A 21,725-nucleotide genomic window follows, 5' to 3' on the forward strand; every position below is an offset into this window, starting at 1 on the left:
TAGGGTGCTCATGGTGACTGTTGATTTGCTCCCCACAGTAAAGTTTAGGTGCTGGATCTCTGAGGGGAGGGTTAAAGTGTCACGGGGCAGCCAAGGGTTTCAGCCATGCACCAGACTGGTGTTCTGAAGCCATTGGTGCTGAATGGGCCTAGCTGCCAAACAATGGAGCAACGGACACAGGAGCGTCATCTAAAATTGCGTGGCTGGGAGAAAGCAGTCTCAGGGCAAGGTCAGCTTCACACCTTGGACCTGTCACACAGACAGAGCTGAACGCGATGGTGACTGGGCCTAGGCTCGCCCAGGGAGGCTTTGAAAAAAGGCTGCTTCCTTAAGAAAGGGGCAAACAAATGGGAAGGTGCTCTCTCAGAGACACAGGGAAACAAGACCTTGTCCCAAAACTCCCTGGCTTCCTTTGGGCCGGTTCTGTAACTGTGTCTCCAGAGCAAAGCCTGAAAGTTTAGAAGAAATAGCTACAGTGACTCCAAGATCTCTTTCTTGAGTGGTGACACCTATATTTACCGGGAACGCCTCTGAAGCCTTCTTGAAATATCGCCCTTACATTAGCTATCCCCCCATCATATGGTACAGAAGCTGATTTAAATGATCTGTTATATTCCACAGTAAGTAGTGCTGCAATTTCATGTTTGTTTTCATTCAGAACTCTTGGGTGAATCCCATCTGTTCCTGTGCTCACATATTACTGTTTAATTTATAAATCTCATATTGACAAGTGCCATATGAGAGCTAGGTTTTATTATTATGACCTGGGTGAAGGATCCCTGTAGAGCAAACTGCTCACTTCCATCCCACTTTGGACCCATCCAAGTGGGACACAGCCTTTCCACTCCTAAATGCACCAGATACCAGATCCAAGTGCCTATTTTAGCCTGTAAGTACCCAGGAATCATGTTCTACTTTGTGTGCTTCACATCCCCAGGCACACTCCCGGCCGTGACAGGGACTGTATAATAATAATAAATTCTGCTGTAAACCCAGAACCCAGGACAATCGAGTGAGCTTAATATTTTCGTATTGTATTTAAACTATGCATAATTAACTCATGCGAATCCCAGCCACCAACTGCTATTGCGTACGAGATTTGGCGAATTGAAGAAACGGACTTGACATTTTTCTGTGTGACAGGAACATGCACAGTTGTGTGCAACGGGAGAAGAAAAGGTAGAAGAGATCTGATCTCTTTTACTTCCAGGTCTTAACCTTCTGCTCCCGTCCTGTGGCTGGGAAAAGGAAGGAGTGTCTTGTGGGTAAGGCAGGGGACCGGGATTTAGGCAACCCAAATTTAATTCCAAGGTCTGGCAGAGACTCCCTGTGTGACCTTGGACCCTGAGCTGCAGAGCAGTGCCCAAGTCACAGGCACTATGTTTTACTTCCAGCTGGACCGGAAGGAATCTCTGCTGCCCCAGAGCTCCCCCAGCGGTGTGGAGAGCAGAATAGCAAGAAACAACTTACAGGGGTTTGATTCTCTGGAGCGGGTGAAGAACTGACCCTTCACTTGATGAAGACCCTGATTATCCTAGTACGAATGGCTTTGGTTTTAACACTGTACACAACTGGGTTAATCGGAGGCGGGGATCAGCCAAGAGACATTGCCCAGGAAGCATATTTCAGCAGGTTAAAGATCACCAGAAAGCGGTCAAAGGCCATAAACAAGAGCACAGAGGATTCAATTAATGTAAGCGAATGGATGAAGAACAGTTGGGCAAAACAGGCATCGTGGCTGATCTTCCTAGAGTGAAACCAGTATATGCCCAGTGTTGTTGGTAGGGTGGATAATGATAAGCAAAGGTCTGTGGCGGTCAACATGGAAAGGAAAATGTACATTGGCTCATGGAGGGATGGATCTGTTTTTATAATGAACAGAATGACTGAATTTCCTAATATCGAAGCAACATACATTTAGCAGAAGGGGATAGAAATCCAGATATGGATGTTTTCCTGCCCAGGTATTCTGGTGAGAAGGAACACTGCAGGTTGGAATTTGGTGTCATTGACAGCAGTCATGATGCACTGGGCAAGTCCGAGGAGTTTTAAACTTTATTTCCTGAAATGAAAAAAACCAGGAGACTAGATGATCTTAAACGAGAAATCATTCTGCTCTCAGTGCAAGTCTAGAGACTTCTAGGAGTTCAAGGAAGATAAAAAAACCATAGTCTTGGATTTACACTTGACAATTACCTGTTCTATTTATTCCCTCTGAAGTCCCATCATTGGCCATTGTCAGAACAAGATACTGGGTTAGATGGACCATTGGTCCAACTGGTATGGCCGTTCTTATATACTTATGTATACCACCGTTCGGAAGATAGGCACTGCCAGACTTCATCAAACCTGTAGTCCATCTAGCGCAGTATTCAGTGGCCGGTAAGAGATGCTTTAGGGAAAGGTAGAGGAAACCCTGCAATAGACAGCTGTGAGATAACCTGCCCACAGGAAAAGTTTCCTCCTGACACCCACTGGTTAGACATACTTTATAATGTAAATGAGGAAGCTTTATAGCGCTCCCAAACGCTTTTTAAAAAAAGTCCCCACTACTGTAATTGGATTTTCTGGTTCTCCATAGAAATAACCAATCCCCCTTTGTGTCCTGTTAAACTTTTGGTCCCATTGATATCTTGCGGTTGTGAGTTCCACAGCCTGCTTGAGCACTGTGTGATTTTACAATTGTGACCTTCCCTCAAACATCCTCTCTGGCCCTCCACTTCTGAATGTGGCCCAATGTATCATGTTTATGCCCATGGGAAGCACGTGGTGAAAATGGTCATTGTATTTATCTCTCTTATTTTGATGTTATTTATAAATGTGTTTCATTGCCTCTTTTTTTATAATTTTCTCCACTCCCAAGAGCCCAAATTACACTACTGCCTCTTTGCAGGACGTGGGATAAATTGTTAGGCCAGATTCTGAGTTCAGGAACATCGACTGCAACAGCCTCACTCCATCTTTATATGTGTAAATTTGATCAGATACGGGCTCTATTAACTTTCATTTAACAAACGCTCCCAGTGATACACTCTGAACCTCAAGAATCCCTGCAGGAGAAGCTGAAGTGCTTTGCCTGGCCAGTCTTGATTGGATCCAAAGAGCTCAATCATCCTAAAGGCTTCTCTTTTTCCTCACAGGGCCCCATTCTCTCCCCAGACAAGGTTTGTGTAGACATTTGGCAAGTTATAACCTAACACACACAGTGACTTGTCCCAAATGGTGGATAGTGCAAACAATATTTTTGCACTTATATCCAGTTGAGTTGCAAGTTACATCAGCCATGCTCGTATAAAAGGTGATGGATGTAAATTACATACAACTACTACTATAGTCCCTTTACCTCCACCTCATCATTTACTCGTCACTGAAACACAGACCAGCAGTTCTGTTGTTTCATGACTTTTTAAAAAGTCTTGCAGAAGTGTAGCAGAGTTATTGTGTGCATGATTCTGAATGTAAGTGTTAGTAACAGCTTCTGGTCAGTTAGAAGGAGACAGTATCATACAGCTGCTCATTGAACAAAGTGTTAGTAGCACAAACCCATTGCAAACAGGATTTAGAATACCTCTGAAATACTTTTTAATTAAGTCATTAAGTAATTAATGTCATTAAGTCATTAAGTAACAAAGTTACCCCTGCTTCTTCCTGTACAGATTCCAACAACTCTGTGGCTGGCTTTCCATAAACATGCTTTTGATAGAAATGGATGGAATTAAAAATTGGTTTATAATAATTGTATTACAATGAAAAGTTTGGGCATAACATTTATACATCTATATTCTAGCACACACGTAAACCGATTCTTTCCCTTCTGATCTTCTTTCAGAGATGATTTCTCAGGTTAGAGGGGGACCAAAAATGTAGCGTGTGTCATCTGGATTTCTTGAGAACTTGAAAAGATTGCAGCATCTGGGCCCTCATTCCATCGCCTATCAGCAAACAAAACTCTGGGGAATCCTTTGCAGTTGGTAGCTTTTCTATCCTTGGTTTAGTAGCTGACAGGTTCTCCTCAGTTTCTGTGATGTCAATCTGCAGCCTTTATCTGGATTGGTACAGGAACTGGGATCAGCCTATACAATATTCATTGCCTGGGCTCTCACTCTCTACTAGAGTGGTTTTCAACCTTCTCTTATTTGTGGGCACCTAATACATTTCAAATGCAGCTGTGACTACTTTGGGAAAACTTACACATAGTCTGCAGACCCCCAGGGGTCGGAGGACCACATGTTGAAAACCACTGGTCTAGGACAGAGTAACTCCAGCACCTGTTATTCAGCTAAAAGGGGGTTTCAAGATAAAATGCATGAGTATTCATGGAAATCAAACTGCATTTCACATGTAAAAGTTGGACTTCCTGGGCAAGCCCAGTTGACCCACCGTGTGCTGTACCAGGGCTCAGTCTGAGGGTGGGAGTGTGGTGGGATTCCACTCCAGGAGAGGGAAAGGGATGAGGCTGACATCTGGCATTCTGAAACTAGAGAGGGGGCATAGCTGCAGTTAGTCCTATAACTGTGAGGGGATTTTGCAGGGTAGAAGTGTTTGAGCCCTCATCAGTCAGGAAACAGAACTATTCCGTGTGCCTTATCTGACCTGTTACTATAAAACAACACAGCTCTGAATTCCTGCATTCACAATCAAGCCAGAAAATAAAAGATTTGAAAATGGATTTGTTGATTAAATTTCCAGATGGAAATATACTTGATGTAATTTGGGAATTACTCATTGATAATTCATGGGTCTTTTCCAGCCCAGAGCACACGGCACCTCTAAAAATGGGACCGACTGAGAGAAATCCTTAATTGGGACAACAGGGTTCTCACAGTACAAGCTCCTTTTGAATCTGGGGTTTCTGTGTACCTGGAATGATTCCCCCATAGACCATGAGCACATGGAGTGGAGGGTCCCCCAGCTACCTAGTGCTGCCTGCTCTCCAGCCCCTCTCACTGAGTCACACCCACAGCCCAGCAGAGTCAGCTGTTGCTGCACAGAACATCTGCCCATCTCAACAGCTGGCAGCCTTTACCCTTCCCTTGGCGTTTGAAAGATTTAAAGACACAGAAACCTGCCAATGTACCCAATGCCTGCGAGAAGGGGAGCAACTGCCAACAGAGATCAGCACCCTAACGGAGAAGGAGTCAGCGGAGAGCTTGCACGGGAAGCAGGCAGTGTCTGCTCAGACAGGCTGCAACTGTCCTTATGAAGCATGTTTGCCCATTTCCTTGGGGGCTTCTTGGCCACCTAGGACCCTCCGCTGATTGGTTCAGTGTGTGCCAGCTTTAACCCTGTCATGGCCAATGGCAAACTGCAGGAAGCCAAATCACAAGCGATGCGTGGTGATGCCACCAAACTGGACAGAAGCGCAAGCCCTGCCGCAGACTCTATTCCTGCAATCCAGGCTGTCAGCGCTTTGCGTACGGCTCAGAGGAGTCACAGGGCTCCCTCGAGGGTGGCCGAGTGGTACCGGTGATGCTGCTACAGCTGTAATCCTGCTGTAATACAGTAAATCAGACTAAGAATAGTTATGTAGGGGCAATTTTCTGTCCGGCAGCCCCCTTTCCTACATTACTAACCCAGGGTGCAGGCTGGGGGTGGAAGATTCCACACAGCTCCCAATCTGGAAATTTCCTTCAGATTGTTCCAATAACGGACGTCCCTTCCCTTCTCCCTGAGGAATATAGGAGGGGAGACAACATCCATGGATTCCCAAAGTTATGCACAGATCTCAGTGATCCCCTGATAGCCAGGGCCTCCCACCCACAATCTCTGTGCCTCCACAACTGCTCTAGGACCCTCTCCAGCCCCTTTGGAGCACAGGTTCATCGGCGATGTGCTACCGGGGTCTGTCACAGTAGCCACTGCCCACGGGATCTGCTGAAGGGGCCGTTGTAGAGGTGTAGGGGGATGGATGGAGATGGAAAGGCTGGTTAAAGTAGCTGGTGAGGCATAGATTGGCTAGGAGGTTTACACATTTCCATACCCAGAATGCAACCATACACTCAGTCAGTGCAAGATTCTTTGCTGTTATGAGAAAGCGGCAGATGGTAAGTCTCCTATTTCTCTAGGGTTTATGGGCAGGGCGATGGCAACTGAGTTTTCACTGGAAAGTGATCAGTTTTCTATGAAAACCTACCCCCAAAAATGGATGAAAAGGAAACATTTTACTGTGGGTCAAAACTTTTCATGGGGGAAAATCCTCTGTTTTCCATCCCAGCTCTAGCTCAAACCGTGAGGTTCTGTCACTTGTGTTACTGGACCACACACCTCTGGTCACGCAGAGCAGGGTGTTGTAACAGCCGACCCCTTCTCAGCTGGTCCCAAGGAGGAGCAGCCAGAACAAACTTGAGCGGTGTTGCAACCCCATGGGCCCCCTGGCAACCCCACTCACTCATGGGGTCACAAAGCCACCTAATAAAACTTGGCCTGCTGGCTTTGCTCGGCTTTATTGATACAATAAGTGCTATAATTCCTGAGGACAGAGAACAGGTACAATGAGCACAGAAGAAATGCCCGCAAGACATGGGATGGTTTGAGACCTGGGGCTTGAAAGAAAATGAAGGTGGAAGCACTGAAGCTACTGTTGTTAGAAACTGACATGCGTGGGGTGTGATGCTATTCTCCAGCTGCCTTTACAGAATCATGAAATGAAAACTATTGTAGTTATCGGTATCAGATTGAGTGTTATCAGAATGAGTCCCTCAGTGTTTTTACGGGTTTATAGCCTACAAATATTTCCCAGTACATTGCATCAGGACTGGCACCTGTAGGCCCTCATATTGGAACAACAGACATCAAATGTCAGGGATGTTGCTATTTGGATCCCTGATTGACTGGATCTTAGGGTTTCCCCTGGCCTCCTCCTCCTGAGAGTATCCGAGAAACTTGAACACATTCATCCTCCCGCCACCTCTGTGAGGCAGGGCAGGGTAGGGCAGGGCTATTATCGACTTGTGTAGAGTCTCATAGATAGTCAGTGACTTGTCAATGGTCACACAGGTCAAGGGAATGAACCCAGTTCTCCTGGCACACAGAGCAGATACCAAACCAGAGGACCAGCTGGATTCCCTAGAGTTGTGCCACTGCAACTTGAGACCATTGCTCCTAGTTCTGACATCTGCTACCACTGGCAACAGCCTAGCTCCATCCTCCCTGGAACCTCCTTTCAGGTAGTTGGAGGCTGCTATCAAATCCCCCCTCAATCTTCTTTTCTACAGACTAAACAAGCCCAGTTCCCTCAGCCTTTCCTCATAATTCATGTGCTCCAGCCCCCTCATCATTAGATTTTAGCTACTCTCCTGTCAGTTCTTCTCCGGTCCAGATGTGCTCACCCATCCTTAGAGGCCACAGGACGACTCCAGTAGGAGTCACTGGAGGCTCACGGCAGGTGAAAATCATACCTTTTATTTAAGTCCCTAAATGTGGATTTGGGGTGAAATCCTGGCCCTGATGGGAGTTTTGCCATTGATCTGAATGGGACCAAGATTTCACCCTTAGTGTGCAACTTTAGGCTCCCTTCTGTGAAGATCCTGGCTTCAGGTCCTGCAGCAGCGAGAGCTATTCTGTTAAGGTGCTGAAAGAGTCTAAAGGAAGATCCCCAGTTTATGTGGCATCTTGAGAGCAAGCATGAAAAATGGGGATTTCAAAACACAGGGGCCCTGATTTTGCTTAAATCAGTGATCCCAGTGTCAATCTGCAGTGAGCGAGTGAAGGCAGAAGTTGAGAGCAGAATCTGGCCAGTGTGTGAAACCCTGTGTGACACATTAGTGTTGTGAAATCTCGGCTATCACATGTGCCCACTGCAGAGTCTTTGGCTGCATGTATTAACCTGGCAGTGAAGTGGCTGAATTGGAAAACTTGAGAGAACCAGAAAAAAACCAGAGAGACCAAAAAAAGGAGGATACTAAGTCAGTTAGAAGGAGACAGTAAGAGACAAGGAAATGATCTTAAAAGAAATAGTTGTCTAAACGACTTACAGTAAATCTTTAGCTCCCTATTTAAATCCCATGGAGTTTCTGACAATACTAAACAGTTCCAGTCTACATGCTGGAGAATTCCTGCCCAGATTGTTCTTCATTTGAACTCCTCCTGAGTCCTTAGCACAAAGTTTATTGGAAAAAACAGGCAACTCACCGAAATCCCTGCAGCAGAGAGGAAATCTCCTTACTGTGAACTGAAAATCAGTGTACGAATCTCACGTCTGAAAGTCACAGTGCTGGACAGGGACCTTTATGAAGCCCCTGTGCAGTCCCTGCGGAGTCTCAGGTTGGCCAGGACTCCGGGACAATTCCCTGTGCTACACAAGCAGTAGAACAGCAGAAAACAGACCCTGGAGAATTTTGTGTAAGAGCCTCCTCTGAGAGTGAAGAAATGATTCACCGATAACAGAGGCTCAGATTGCCATGGCAGACTTGCTAGAGTTGTCCTGCACTTCTAAAACCCCAGAGAGAAAAGAAGAGGCAAGAGTTAGACGTGCTCATTTATCTGTCAGCATTTCTGTGCTGCTGTTCATTGTCATTGCAGTAGGGTTGGCCATCCCTCCCCCTCAGTCTTGGAGGGAAGCCACATCTCCTCACTACCCTGCTTCGGCAGGGGTAGTCCCATCTCAAAGGGGGTGGAGGAGAACCGTCTCTGAGCTATAAATAGTTCAAAGGCCCCGAGCGGGGCAGCAAACAGTCCAAAGGACACCAGGGTGGTCATGGAAGGGGGAGGGGGACGCAGGGCCCACCCGACTCCACTGCATCACAGCCCAGGTCCCTAGTTGTGGACGAGGGGTAGGCCACGGGGTCTGCAGGGTATGCCACGGAGTCAGCGGGGTCCCAACCGCAACACACTGAGTCACCGTCCAGCTCCCCGGTCCCTGGAACATGTGGCCCCTCCCCTGGGCTAATTGCTTCCCCTTGTCCCTTGGGTACCTGGTGTCCTGTCACCCTCGTCGGGGTGGGTGCCCAGGGTCAGGTTATAGAACCCCTCGATCTCATCAGGGGATAGCAGGTCGGGCAGCTTTTCAGGGCCGTCAGTGGGGGGCAGTTTCTCCCGGTCCGGACCCGTCAGGGCCCGCGCCTCGCCATCATCCTCTTGCAATTCCAGGGGCAGCTCCTCCTGGTCTGGTCCGTGTAGGGCCCCGTCCTCCGCATCTGCGTCAGGCAACTCCTCCAGGTCTTCGCCCCTGGGGATCACCAAGTCTGATGGGGTGGGTGGATCCGGTGGTACCGCTGGGCCCCAGGTCTTGCGCTCCTCCTTTGCCGGCCCTCGGATGCCAGCTCTGGTCCACTTCCCAAAGGGACCCGATCTCAGTCGGCTCACCTGGGTACCAGGCTACAGGCAAAGCTGGAGGGTTGGGAGGGTCGTACTTCCCCTCGGGAGCTGGCCACCATCTGAGCTCCTGGGTCTTTCTTTTATACTTCCTTTCCTGCCCCCTCGCTTCTGGGCTGGCAGACAGGCAATCTCTGGCTCCACCCCTACAGGCCTGGCCTGTTGGTCCCCGTCAGTCTTGGAGGAAGACCACACATTCTCACTACACAACCTCCCCCTCAAGTGCGGCTCCTGGGCGGCGGGGCTGGGCAGGCCTGCCTCACCCAATAGAGATAGGCCATCCGCGTTCTCATTATCCTTACCCGGAGGATGCTGAACTGTGAACGTAAATGGTTGGAGGGCCAACGCATACGGCGGGCATTCATGTCCTTCATAGTCTGCAGCCACTTAAGGGGTGCATGGTCCATCACCAACATGAATGTGGATCCCAGCAGGTAGTATTGTAAGGCCTCCACTGCCCATTTGACCGCTAGGGCCTCCTTCTCTATCGTGGAATAGTTCTGCTCCCGGGGGAAACAGCTTCCTACTAATGTAGAGCACCAGGTGTTCTTCTCCCTGGGTGGTCTGGGAGAGGACCACCCTGAGCCCCACAGCGGAGGCATCGATCTGGACCACAAAGTCCTGAGTGAAATTGGGGCTGTATAGGACTAGCTCCATGCATAAACAGCCCTTCAGGGTGTGGAACTCTGAGTCGCAGTCCGGGGTCCATCAGACTCTTTGCAGCTGGTCTTTTGTCAGGAGCCCCATCAAAGGGGCCACAATTGAGGCGAAGTGGGGAATAAATCGGCGGTAATAGCCGACGAGGCCGAAGAATTGCCTTACCTGTCGCTTTGTAGTTGGTGCCGGTTGATCCTGGATGGCTTGGACCTTTCCCACCAGGAGTTGCACCAGCCCTCGCCCCAAGACATATCCCAGATAGGTGGTCTCCTGGAATCCGATTTTGCACTTTTGGGGGTTCGCTGTCAACCCTGCATGTCGAAATGTCCGCAAGATGACCGCCACTTGGTGCAGGTGGTCTTCCCAACACTGGCTATAGACCACGAAATCATCGAGGAAGGCCGCCATGTAGCTGGTATGTTCTTGCAGCAGGTGGTCCATGAGACGCTGGAAGGTTGTGAGTGCTACGTGGAGGCCGAAGAGCATCTGGGTAAATTGATATAGTCTGCTGGGAGTGGCAAAGGCCGTCTTTTCCTTTGACTCTGGTGCCAGCCGAATCTGCCAATACCCCTTGGTTAGGTCCAGGGTGATAATGTATCGGGCTTCTCCCAATTGCTCGAGAAGCTCGTCCTCCCTAGGCATGGGGTAGGCATCAAAGGTTGAGATAGCGTTTACCCTCCTAAAGTCGATGCAGAAACTTCGGGTCCCAACAGGCTTTGGGACGAGCATGATGGGGCTCTGCCATTCGCTTTGCGACTTCTCGGTCACTCCCAGATCTAGCATTATCCAGACCTCCTCCTCGACGGCTTCCCGCATGCGATGCGGGAGTGGCCAGGTGGTCTTGCAGATCACATCCCCGCGGGCCATCTGGATGGTGTGCTGTATTCCAGTGGCTCACTCTGGCACAGCTGTGAAGGTCCAGGTAAATGCTTCCAGGAGGCAACAGACCTGGGCTCGTTGGTCTGCATCGAGGGTGTCCCTTAAGAGGGATTCCTCAGGCCTGATCGGGAGGATAAGTTCAGGTCCCAGCTCTGGTTTGGGAGGGCACGAGGCGATCATCAGCCCTTCCCGTTCACGCAGGGGCTTTAGGAGGTTGACATGGTATATTTGCCGGGTCTTTTTCCGGTCAGATTGATTCACTTCATAATTGACCGGTCCCACCTGTCTGGAGATCTCGTAAGGCCCCTGCCACCAAGCCAGCAGCTTGGACCCCTCGGAGGGAAGCAGGATGAGAACCCAGTTTCCCACCTTAAAGGTTTGGGCCTGGGCCCCCCGATTGTAGGCCTCCTCCTGGACCCCTTGTGCCGCCTGAAGGTTTTGTCGGGCGAGGTCCCCGGCCCACGTCAGGGCGTCATAAAGCTGTATTATATATTGCAGGAGCCCTTGGTTCGTGGATGGGGTGTCTTCCCAGGTTTCTCTCATCAGGTCAAGCAGGCCCCGGGGTTGTCACCCGTACAACAACTCAAATAGGGAGAACTGGGTTGAGGCTTGCGGCACCTCCTGGATGGCCATGAGTAGCAGTGGTATTAGTTAGTCCCACCGGCGCAGCTGGTCAGGGGAGAATCTTTTGAACATCCCCTTCAGGGTCCGATTGAACCTCTCCACCAACCCATCTGTCTGGGGGTGGTGCATGGAGGTCTGTAGCTTTCTGACCCCCAGGAGGTTGCAGACTCCCTTTAATAGGCGAGAGATGAAATTTGTGCCCTGATCGGTCAAGATCTCTTTCTGCAATCCGACCCACGTGAAGACCTTCATCAGTTCCGCCACTATGGTCTGGGAGGCCATGGATTGCAGGGGAATTACCTCGGGGAACCGTGTGGCATAGTCCATGATGACCAACATATACTGGTGTCCAGATGTGCTTTTAGAGAGGGGTCCCACCAGGTCCATTGCGATTCTTTTGAATGGTGTTCCCACCATGGGCCTGGGGACAAACGGGGCTTCTGGGACCCCAGCAGGTGCGACCAGTTGACACTTGGGGAAGGAAGCGCAGTAGTCATGGACCTCCTGGTGCACCCCCGTCCAGTAGAGCCGGGCGAGGACTCGGGCAAGCGTCGTCACCTGTCCCAGGTGTTCTGCAGCCAGAATATTGTGTGCCAGTTGCAGCACCGCCCGCCGATGGGGGACCACTAGCTGAGAACACAACTCGTGGGTCCGGTGGTCCCGGAACACCTGATACAGGAAGTTTTTGGTCAATACAAAGTGGGGCCACTGAATGGCCTGCTGGGGATCTATGACCTCCCCATCCACATACGCCAGCTGTTCATACGCCCGACCAAAGTCGTCTCAAGCCTCTCGGGGTTCCCTTCCCTCATGTCCTGGTCATGGGGGGGCACCTTCTGAGGGGTCATCAGACGGGCAGGGCCAGGCTGGCAGACTCTGGCGGGGTGTATCCACCCCTTCCTTGCAGGCTCCTCTGGTGATCCCCCCTCAAAGCCCATCTGCTCCTGGCGGGGGTCCCGGGTGGCCATGAGGAAGACCTGATTGAATCCCGGCCAGTCTCGGCTGAGGATGACGGGGTGGGGAAGGTGGGGTGCCACCCCCACTGCCATCTCGTGTGTTCATCCACCCACAGTGAGCGCGATCCGCAAATTTGGGTACACCCTGACATCCCCATGGATGTATCACAGCCTGATAGCCTTCCCCGTGGCCCTAGTCCACTCATGGCCTCGCCTCCGGACCAACGTCTGTCCACACCCGGAGTCCACAAAGGCCTGGATGTGCAGCAAACAGTTCAAAGGCCTCCGGGAGGGGCAGCAAACAGTTCAAAGGCCTCCAGGGTGGTCAGGGAAGGGGGAGGGGGATGCAGGCCCATCCGACTCCACTGCGTCCTAGCCCAGGTCCCTAGCTGTGGCCGAAGGGTAGGCCATGGGGTCCGCAGGGTATGCCACGGAGTCAGCAGGGTCCCAACCACAACACGCTGAGTCACCATCCGGCTCCCAGGTCCCCGGAGCGTGTGACCCCTCCCCTGGGCTAATTCCCTCCCCCTATCCCTCGGGTACCTGGTGTCCTGCTGTCCAGTGGCCTTCGTCAGGGTGGGTGCCCAGGGGCAGGCTGTAGAACCCCTCGATCTCATCAGGGGGTGGCAGGTCGGGCAGCTCTTTGGGGTCATCTGCAGGGGGCAGTTCCTCCAGATCTGGCCCCGTCAGGTCCCGCACCTCACCATCATCCTCTTGCAATTCTAGGGGCAGCTCCTCCAGGTCTGGCCCCAGTAGGGCCACGTCCTTCGTGTCTGCATCTGGCAACTCCTCCAGGTCTTCGCTCCTCAGGATCTCCGGGTCTGACAGGTGGGTGGATCCATGGGTACCACTGGGCCCTAGGTCTCACATTGCTCCTTCGCCGGCCCCTGGATGCCGGCCTTGGTCTGCTTCCCAGGTTACCCAGTCTCGGTCGGCTCGCCTGAGTACCAGGCTGCAGGCAAAGCTGGAGGGATGTCCTTCCCCTCCAGGACCTGGCCGCCAACTGAGCTCCTGGGCCTGTCTTTTGTACTTCCTGTCCTGCCCCTCGCTTCTGGGCTGGCAGACAGGCAGTCTCTGGCTCCGCCCCCACAAGCCCAGCCTGTTGCTCCTCGTCAGTCTTGGAGAGAGGCCGCACCTCTTCACTACAGTCATAGAATCAGAGCATCTGCTGCTACTCCCAGCTGATGAGCCCTGTGCTGAATCCCTGAGTCCACAACATACACGTGGACAGGCTCTTGCGCATCCTTGTTTCAATCGTAGGATTTCCACACTGAATAACAGTCCCTCCCATCCGCTAGCCTGTCAAACAGAGGGCAGCACAGATTGCCCCAGCTTAGTCATAAACCCCTCATGGTGCCCATTGGTGCCCATTGTCCATCCATTGTCCATGGTGCCCATTGTCCATCCACATTCAAATGAACTTCTTTGTTAAGAAAAGCTGGTCACTTGCCATATTTGCTATTCTCTCTGCACATTGGGTGCTTCCCAGGGGTTCCTGCCCATCAGTTCCCTGAGGGAGTCAAAGTCTGCTTTTCTGAAGTCCAGGGGCCGTATCCTGCTGTTCTCCTTTCTTCCTTTTGCCAGGATCCTGAACTCGACCATCTCATGGTCACTGCTACCCAGGTTACCACCCATTTCTACTTCCTCTACCAATTCTTCCCAATAAGTCAGGCATGATTTCCCATTACATAAACCATGTTGACTCTCCCCCAAGATATCATCTTCATCTCTGTACCTGATAATTCTGTTCTTTACTATAGTTTCAAATAATTTGCCTGGTACTGAAGTTGGGCTTCGTGGTATGTAATTATCAGGATCGCCTCTGGAGCATTTTTTAAAAATTGCCATCACATTAACTATCCCCAAGTCATCTGCTACAAAAGCTGATTTAGATGATAAGTTACATACCACAGTCAGTGGTTCTACAATTTTATGTTTGAGTGAAACTTCAGAACTCTTGGGTGAATCCCATGTGGTCCTGTGCCCACGTATTACTGTTTAATTTGCCAATCTCTTGATGACAAGTGCTAGATAAGAGCTAGGTTTGATTATTAAGCCCTGGATGAGAGATCTCTGGGCCTGAGTCTCTTGGCATGATGCCTGTGTATGCGACTCTCACTCACACACGCAGCTCTGCTCTGCCTCTGGGCAATACGGTGAGTGAAGGGGCTCAGCAGGTGTGTTGTGTGCAAAGCCATGCCAGGGGCAGGGGCTGACTGAATGGTTTCTCTTGGGGCTCCTGCTTTAATCCTGTCTTGGAAAAGATTCAGTCAAAAGCACGTGGGTGAGGGTGAAGAGGAAGGGTGGGTGGCCCTGCCCATGCAATAGCCCCTCTCACATCTGGTGCCTATCTCATGGATCACGTGGCAACCAGAGTGCTCAGGAAGAGCCAGGAGTGCAACTGCAAAACAACTTTCACAGCTTTTCTCATGGCCCCTGGGTGTTTAACCAGAGATGGGACAGTGACAGGTTATGGACAATGGGACAAAATATCCACATTCCTTCTCTGTACTGACTGTATCCACAGCAATTTTGAGGTGTGAGCTGATACCGAGACAGCTCTTTATGAGATAACATCCCACCCATCCCCTGGCGCTACACAAACAGAGAGCCTTTGTAAATACTTGATAAAACATCCTAATAATCCTTGCATGAATGGGTTTGGTTTTCACTTTGTACATGATTGGGTTCATCAGGGGCAGGATCAGCTAAAAGACGTTGCCCAGGACAGTCTGGAACAAGGTAGAAGAGCAGTTCACAAATCTGTATATCACTGACAAGTAAATCCCTGGTATGTAGGCAAGCAGGATGACGGAGACGTGGGTGACGCAGGATGATGCGATGCTCAGCACTGTTTTGAGGATTATCACCCAGAATAGACGGATGAATAGGAAGTCCAACCCCACTGAAGGGACTGGTACTAAGAAGCCAGAGATCAAGGGTGGCCAACGAGTCAGAGACGAAGAGCCCAAAAATAGCTATAGATACCGCAAAGAGCCACATTTACCTTACCCTCTGCCATAAATTCACGCTGATCCGTCAATTTTGGCGACAGCTTGTCAATTTCACTTTTCAGTTTCCCCTACTCTCTTACTCTCCCCAGAAAGTTCCCACTGATCCGTCCATTTCAGGGGCAGCTGGTCAATTTCACATTTGAAAGTAAAAGGTTTTTGGCGCCCCACACAATGCACGGAGCCACATTTGTATGATCAAAGAGCCGATGCGGCTCGCGAGAGCCCCATTGTATGAGGAAAGAGCCGCATGCGGCTCGTGAGCCGCGGGTTGGCCACCCCTGCCATAGATGATGTTGACTCTGATATCTGAACAAGCCATCATCATGACCCTCTATTAGAGGCAGTAGGAACTGGAAAGGTTGTTGACTTGACAGTATCGGTACTGATTCGAGAGAAAGGGGAGTGGGAATATTAGGACTAACCCTCTTAGCAGAAACACCAATCCTATCTTTGCTATTCTCGGCAGGGTTAAGCTGGAAGCATATCTCAGCGGGTTACAGATTGGAACAAAGTGGGGAAAGGCCATGCACAAGAGAACAGAGGATTCAGTGAATGTAAGCGAGTGGAATAAGAACATCTGGGCAAAACAGCCAACGTGGCTGACCTCCCTAGAGTTAAACCAGAATATAGCCCGTACTGTCGGCATGGTGGTTATCACTAAGCCCAGGTCTGTGACAGCCAACATGGAAAGTAAAAGGTACATGGGCTCACAGAGGATTGGATTTGTTTTTATAGTGAACTGAGTTTCCTAATATTGAAGTAAGATATAGAAGAAAATATAGAAGAATTTGGTGTCAATGACAGCTGACATAATGCACTGGGTAAGTCCAATGTTCCTGAAAAGAAAAATAACGGGAGACTAGATGATATTTAACGAAAGATCATTCTGCTCTCAGTGCAAGACTTCCATGAGCCCACCTACAGAAGATCAGCAAAAACAATCTTGGGTTTCCACCACAGATAGGAATATAGGCATTGCCAGACTGGATCAGACATCTAATCCATCTAGCCCAATCCAGTGGCCAGTACCAAAGGCTTCAGAGGAAGATAGAAGAAGCCCTGCAACAGAGAGCTGTGAGATAACCTGCTCCCAGAGAAAGTTTCCTCCTGACATGCACTAGTTAGACAAATTTTAGAATGTAAATTGGGAAAGTTGATATCTCCCCCAAGACTTTTAAAAAATATTCTCACTACTGTAACTGGCTAACTTCTGAATTTAGGAACATTGACTTGAACAGTGTCACTCCAGATTTACATGTGTAAATTTGATGGGAACTGGGCTCTATTAACTTTCACTTACTTTGCTGAGGACACAGAGGAGTTCCCGGACCTGCTGCTGGTTAACGGGGAGGGACTTGTGCGCCTTTCGCTCGCCGTGTACCCCAGCGACACAGCGGGAAACTGAGCCATACAGGTACCTGAGGTCCGGGGGGGGGGAAATGTGGCCCAGGGACAGCCGGGTAGCCAGCGGCTGAGTCAGGGGCTAACCCCAGCAGCGAGTTTCGGCTGGAGCCCCGCTGATTCAGTGGCAAACGGCTTTGCCATTGTTAGGGCTCTGGGCTGGGATGCAGTGGAGATGGGTGGGCCTGCATCCCCCTCCCCGTTTCCCTAACCACCCCGGGAGGGAGTGCTATCCTCTGCAGCTGCAGACAGAGGATCCCGAGCTCTACTGGCCCTGCCTGCCTGCAAGGCCGTGGGCCCCAGACTATTGTACAAGCCCCGCCTGTGGGAAGGCCAGGGGCTGCTGACTGCCCAACCAGCCCTGCCCAGCTTGCAGGCCAGGGACTGCAAACTGCTTGCCTGCCCAGCCCTGCCTGAGGTCTGGGGGCCTCAGACTGCTATACCAGCCCTACCTGTGGGAAGGCCGGGGGCTATAGACTGCTCGCCTGCCCCGGCCTGCCTGAGGGCTGGAGGCACCAGATCGATTGTCAGTCCGACCCGCTGGGGGCTGGGGCTACAGACTTGTGAATGGGCACTGCTTATTCCCTCTAAAGAGAGATGCTGTGGACTTCCTCAGAGCCTGGGCTGGAGGAAGGGTTGCGACGCCACGGCTGGACAGTGCCACCAGTTTACAATCCTTTTTCCTGATCATTTATGAATATGTTGAACAGTACTGGTCCCAGTAGAGATCCCTGAGCGACACCACTATTTATAACTCTCCATTCTGAAAACTGATGGTTTATTTCTACCCTTTGTTTGCTAACTTTAAACTGGTTGCTGACCCAGGAGAGTACCTTCCCTCTTATCCCAAGACAGCTTCCTTTGCTTAAGAGACGTTGGTGAGAGACCTTGTCAAAGGCTTTCTGGAAATCAAAGTAAACCATATCCACTTGATCAACCTTGTCCACATGCATGTTGACCCCCATAAAGAATACTCGTAGGTTGGTGAGGCATGATTTCCCTTTATGAAAGCCATGTTGATTTCTCCCCAAGAAATCATGTTCTTCCATGTGTCTGAAAATTTTGCTCTTTACTATAGTTTCAATCTATTTGCCTGGTACCAAAGTTAGGCTTACCGACCTGTAATTGCAGGGATTGCCTCTGGAACCTTAGTTAAAAACTGGCATCACATTAACTTGTACAGAAGCTGATTAAAGTGATATATTACATACCAGTTAGTAGTTATGCAAGTTCACATATGAATTACTTTACTTACTTTAGAACACGTGGGTGAATCCCATCTGGTCCTGGTGACTTATTACTGTTCAATTTACAAATCTCCTGATGACACGTGTTATATAAGAACTAGGTTTTATTATTAAGCCCTGGGTGAGGGGTCCCTGTATAGCCAACTACTGGGTCCTATTGCACATCAAGCCCTTCTAGCTGGGGCACGGCTTTGGTGCTGCTAAATGCACCAGATACCAGACCCAGGTGCCTATTTTAGCCTGTAAGTACCCAGGGATCATGTCCGGCTCTGTGTGCTTCATGTCCCCTGGCAGACTCCTGGGCTTAGCTAAGACTGAAAAATAATAACAAATTCTGCTCTAAACCGAGAACCCAGGACAATCGAGTGAGTTTGATCTTTTCGTATTTATTTAAACTATGCATAATGAATGTGGGGAGATCCTGGCCACCAGCTGCTGTGGCTTAAGAGATTGGGAAGATTCAGCAAAAGGACTGGACCTTTATACATCTGAGAGGAACACGCACAGCTGTGTGCAACAGGAGCACAAAAAGCAGAAGAGTTTTGATCTCTTTTACTTCCAGGTTGTGACCTTCTGCTCCCCTCCTGTGGCTGGAAAAGGAAGGAGGGTCTTGTGGCTAAGGCAAGGCACCAAGATTTAGGTAATTCACATTCAATTCCGAGCTCTGGCACAGACTCCCTGCGCGACCTTGGACCTTGACCTGCAATGCAGAGTCCAAACCACAGGACCAGCCTTCCAGCTGGACCGGTTGGCTTCTATGCTATACCAGAGCTGTGGGGAGCGTGGATAGCAAGGAGCCAGTTAAATGGTTTGATTTTCTGGCCTGTTCCCCACCAGCCTCAGTGGAGTTTAGAGGAGCCTGGAGGCCTGAGCTGACCTGTGCCTATTTGTTATAACTTCAAAGTTCACAGCACATATGTCCAAGCCCCTGCAGATGGGTGCCACCCCAGCATGCCCCCTTGCAGCCTCGGGTACCCTGAAGGCACCCTGCCCCTCCCTCTAAGGTCCTTGCAATGACTTCCTCTCAGCCTGTGTGACTGGAAACAGGCTCTCCCTGTGTGGGGTAATATTTGTTCTCCAAAACACAGGCTCTCTTAGCCTGCGCTCCAGCTTCCTCCATTGCCCAGGAGCCCCCCCGCCCTCCTTGCTGTGATCTGCATTGGTTCAGGCTCGCCGCAGCTTTCCTGGCTCCTCGCCAACTGGCCCCTCGATAGCTCAGTCCCTTCCCCCCAGGCTGAGCAAGGACAGCCGTCCTTCCCCTGTTGTGTCTCCATGTTCTGGGAGAAGAGGCAGCTGGCCCTGCCTCCCACAACTCCTGCGCGTGGCAGGGAGTGAGGGGAGCCAGGCCCTGCCCTACACTACAAGGCCCCGGTCTCAGGCTCTTAAAGGAACAGTAGCCTGGGATTTCCAAAAGTATCAAATATTCCTGAGCTGGAACATCTTCCTCTATCCCCATAGCTGCCTCTGCTACGTCTCGGTCAGCTCCTAAAGCTCCAGGATCTTTAAGGGGTTGACTGATCCCACTGGCTTCCACTGCTGGTGCCGCTCTCATGGATCACACAGCACCCTGAGTGCTCAGGAAGGGCCAGGACTGTGAAGGCAAAATAGCTCTGCAGTTTTTCTCATGGACCTGAGTGTTTAACCAGAGACGGGACAGTGACAGGTCACGGACAATGGGACAAACCATCAACGTTCCTTCTCTATACTCACTGTATCCACAGCAATTCTGACGTGTGAGCTGACATTGATACAGCTTTTTATGCAATAACATCCCATCAATCCCCTAGCTCTACACAAACACAGTCACTGTGTAAATGCTGCTGCCTGCCTCCGTCCCGTTCCCCCAGTGCGCTGTCCTCCCTTAGCAGCTGGTGAGGGAGATCAGTAGCTCATCTCTCCAGTCACCAGCGATGGAGCTGGGTAATGAAAGGACCATTCACTTTACGAACACCCTGATTATCCTGGCACGAATGTGTTCGGTTTTCACACTGTAGACGATTGGATTCATCAGCGGTGGGATCAGCAAATAGACGTTGCCCAGGAAATTCTGAAGCAAGGGAGAAGAGCTCTTCACGAATCTGTATGTCACTGACAAGAAAATCCCAGGTATGTAAGAAAGCAGGACGACACAGATGTGGGAGACGCAGGTGTTCAGGGCCTTGAGGCGCTCTGCATGGGACGCGATACTCAGCACTGTTTTGAGGATCATCACATAGGATACGAGAATAAGCAGCAAGTCCAACCCCACTGAAGAGACTGTTACAAAGAAGCCATAAATGATGTTGACTCTGATATCCGAACAAGCCATCGTCATGACCTCTTGGTTCAGACAGTAGGAATGGGAGAGGATGTTGGCTTGACAGTATTGGTACTGTTTCAGGAGAATGGGGAGGTGGAAATTTAGAAATACCCCTCTTAGCAGAGACACCAGTCCCATCTTGGCTATTCTGGGCATTGTTAAGATGGAAGCATATCTCAGTGGGTTGCAGATCGCAACAAAGTGGTCAAAGGCCATGCACAAGAGCAGAGAGGATTCAGTGAATGTAAGTGAATGGATGAAGAACAGTTGGGCAAAACAGGCATCGTGGCTGATTTCCCTAGAGTTAAACCACAATATACCCAGTGTTGTTGGCATAGTGGATATTGATAATCCAACGTCTGTGACGGCCAACATGGAAAGGAAAAGGTACATGGGCTCATGGAATGTTGGATCTGTTTTTATAATGAACAGAATGAGTGAATTTCCTAATATTGAAGTAACATATATTAAGAAGATGGGGATAGAAATCCAGACATAGATGTTTTCCTGCCCAAATATTCCGGTGAGAAGGAACACTGCAGGTTGGAATTTAGTGTCATTGACAGCTGTCATGATGCACTGGGGAGGTCCGAGGAGGTTTGAACATACTTCCTGAAAGGAAAAATAAGAGGAGACTAGTTGATATTTATTGGGACATCATTCTGCTCTCAGTGCAAGACTTCTAGGATCCCAACTACAGAAGATGAGCAAATACAGTCTTGGATTTACACCACCAATAGGAAGATAGGCATTGCCAGACTTTATTGGACCAGTATCCAGTGGCCAGTACCAGATGCTTCCGAGGAAGGTAGAAGAAGCCCTGCAATAGACAGCTGTGAGATAACCTGCTCCCAGACAAAGTTTCCTTCTGAAACGCACTAATTAAACAAATTTCATGGTGTAAATCAGGAAGTTTATAGCTCCCCATAGACTCTTAATAAAAATCCTCACTACTGTAATTGGCCAGGTTCTGACTTCAGGAACATTGACTTCAAAAGTATCACTCCATATTTCCATGTGTAAATTTGATCGGAACAGGGCTCTATTTCCTTTCACTTACTCAAAGGTTCCCGGTGATACACTATGACCCCCATTAATTTCTCCAAGAAAAGCTAAAGTGCTTTGCCTGGTCATTGTTGACTGAATCCAGAGAGGTCCATCATCCTACAGGCTTCTATTTACCCTCACAGGACCCCATCCTCTCCCCAGACAAGGGTTCTGTAGATATTTGGCAAGTTCCAAGCTAACACAGACATTTACTTCATCTCGGTGGGAAAGGGTTCAGCTTCACAAATAGTGAATAGTGCAAGTGTTAGATTTCACTCATATGCAGTTG

At 49.9% G+C, this 21,725-nt stretch overlaps 1 protein-coding gene across 1 annotated transcript; it reads right to left on the minus strand.

Moving 5' to 3' along the window:
- Positions 1-20,026: 20,026 nt before the first annotated feature.
- Positions 20,027-20,962, minus strand: LOC137159293 (olfactory receptor 51G2-like). The gene has a single exon (XM_067557450.1). The coding sequence runs from the start codon at positions 20,960-20,962 to the stop codon at positions 20,027-20,029; it is 936 nt and encodes a 311-aa protein (XP_067413551.1).
- Positions 20,963-21,725: the final 763 nt, after the last annotated feature.

The sequence above is a fragment of the Emydura macquarii genome, unplaced genomic scaffold (assembly GCF_026122565.2).
Source record: "Emydura macquarii macquarii isolate MOO-44397 ecotype Brisbane River unplaced genomic scaffold, CSIRO-AGI_Emac_v2 contig_1836, whole genome shotgun sequence".
NCBI classification, from domain to species: Eukaryota; Metazoa; Chordata; order Testudines; family Chelidae; genus Emydura; species Emydura macquarii.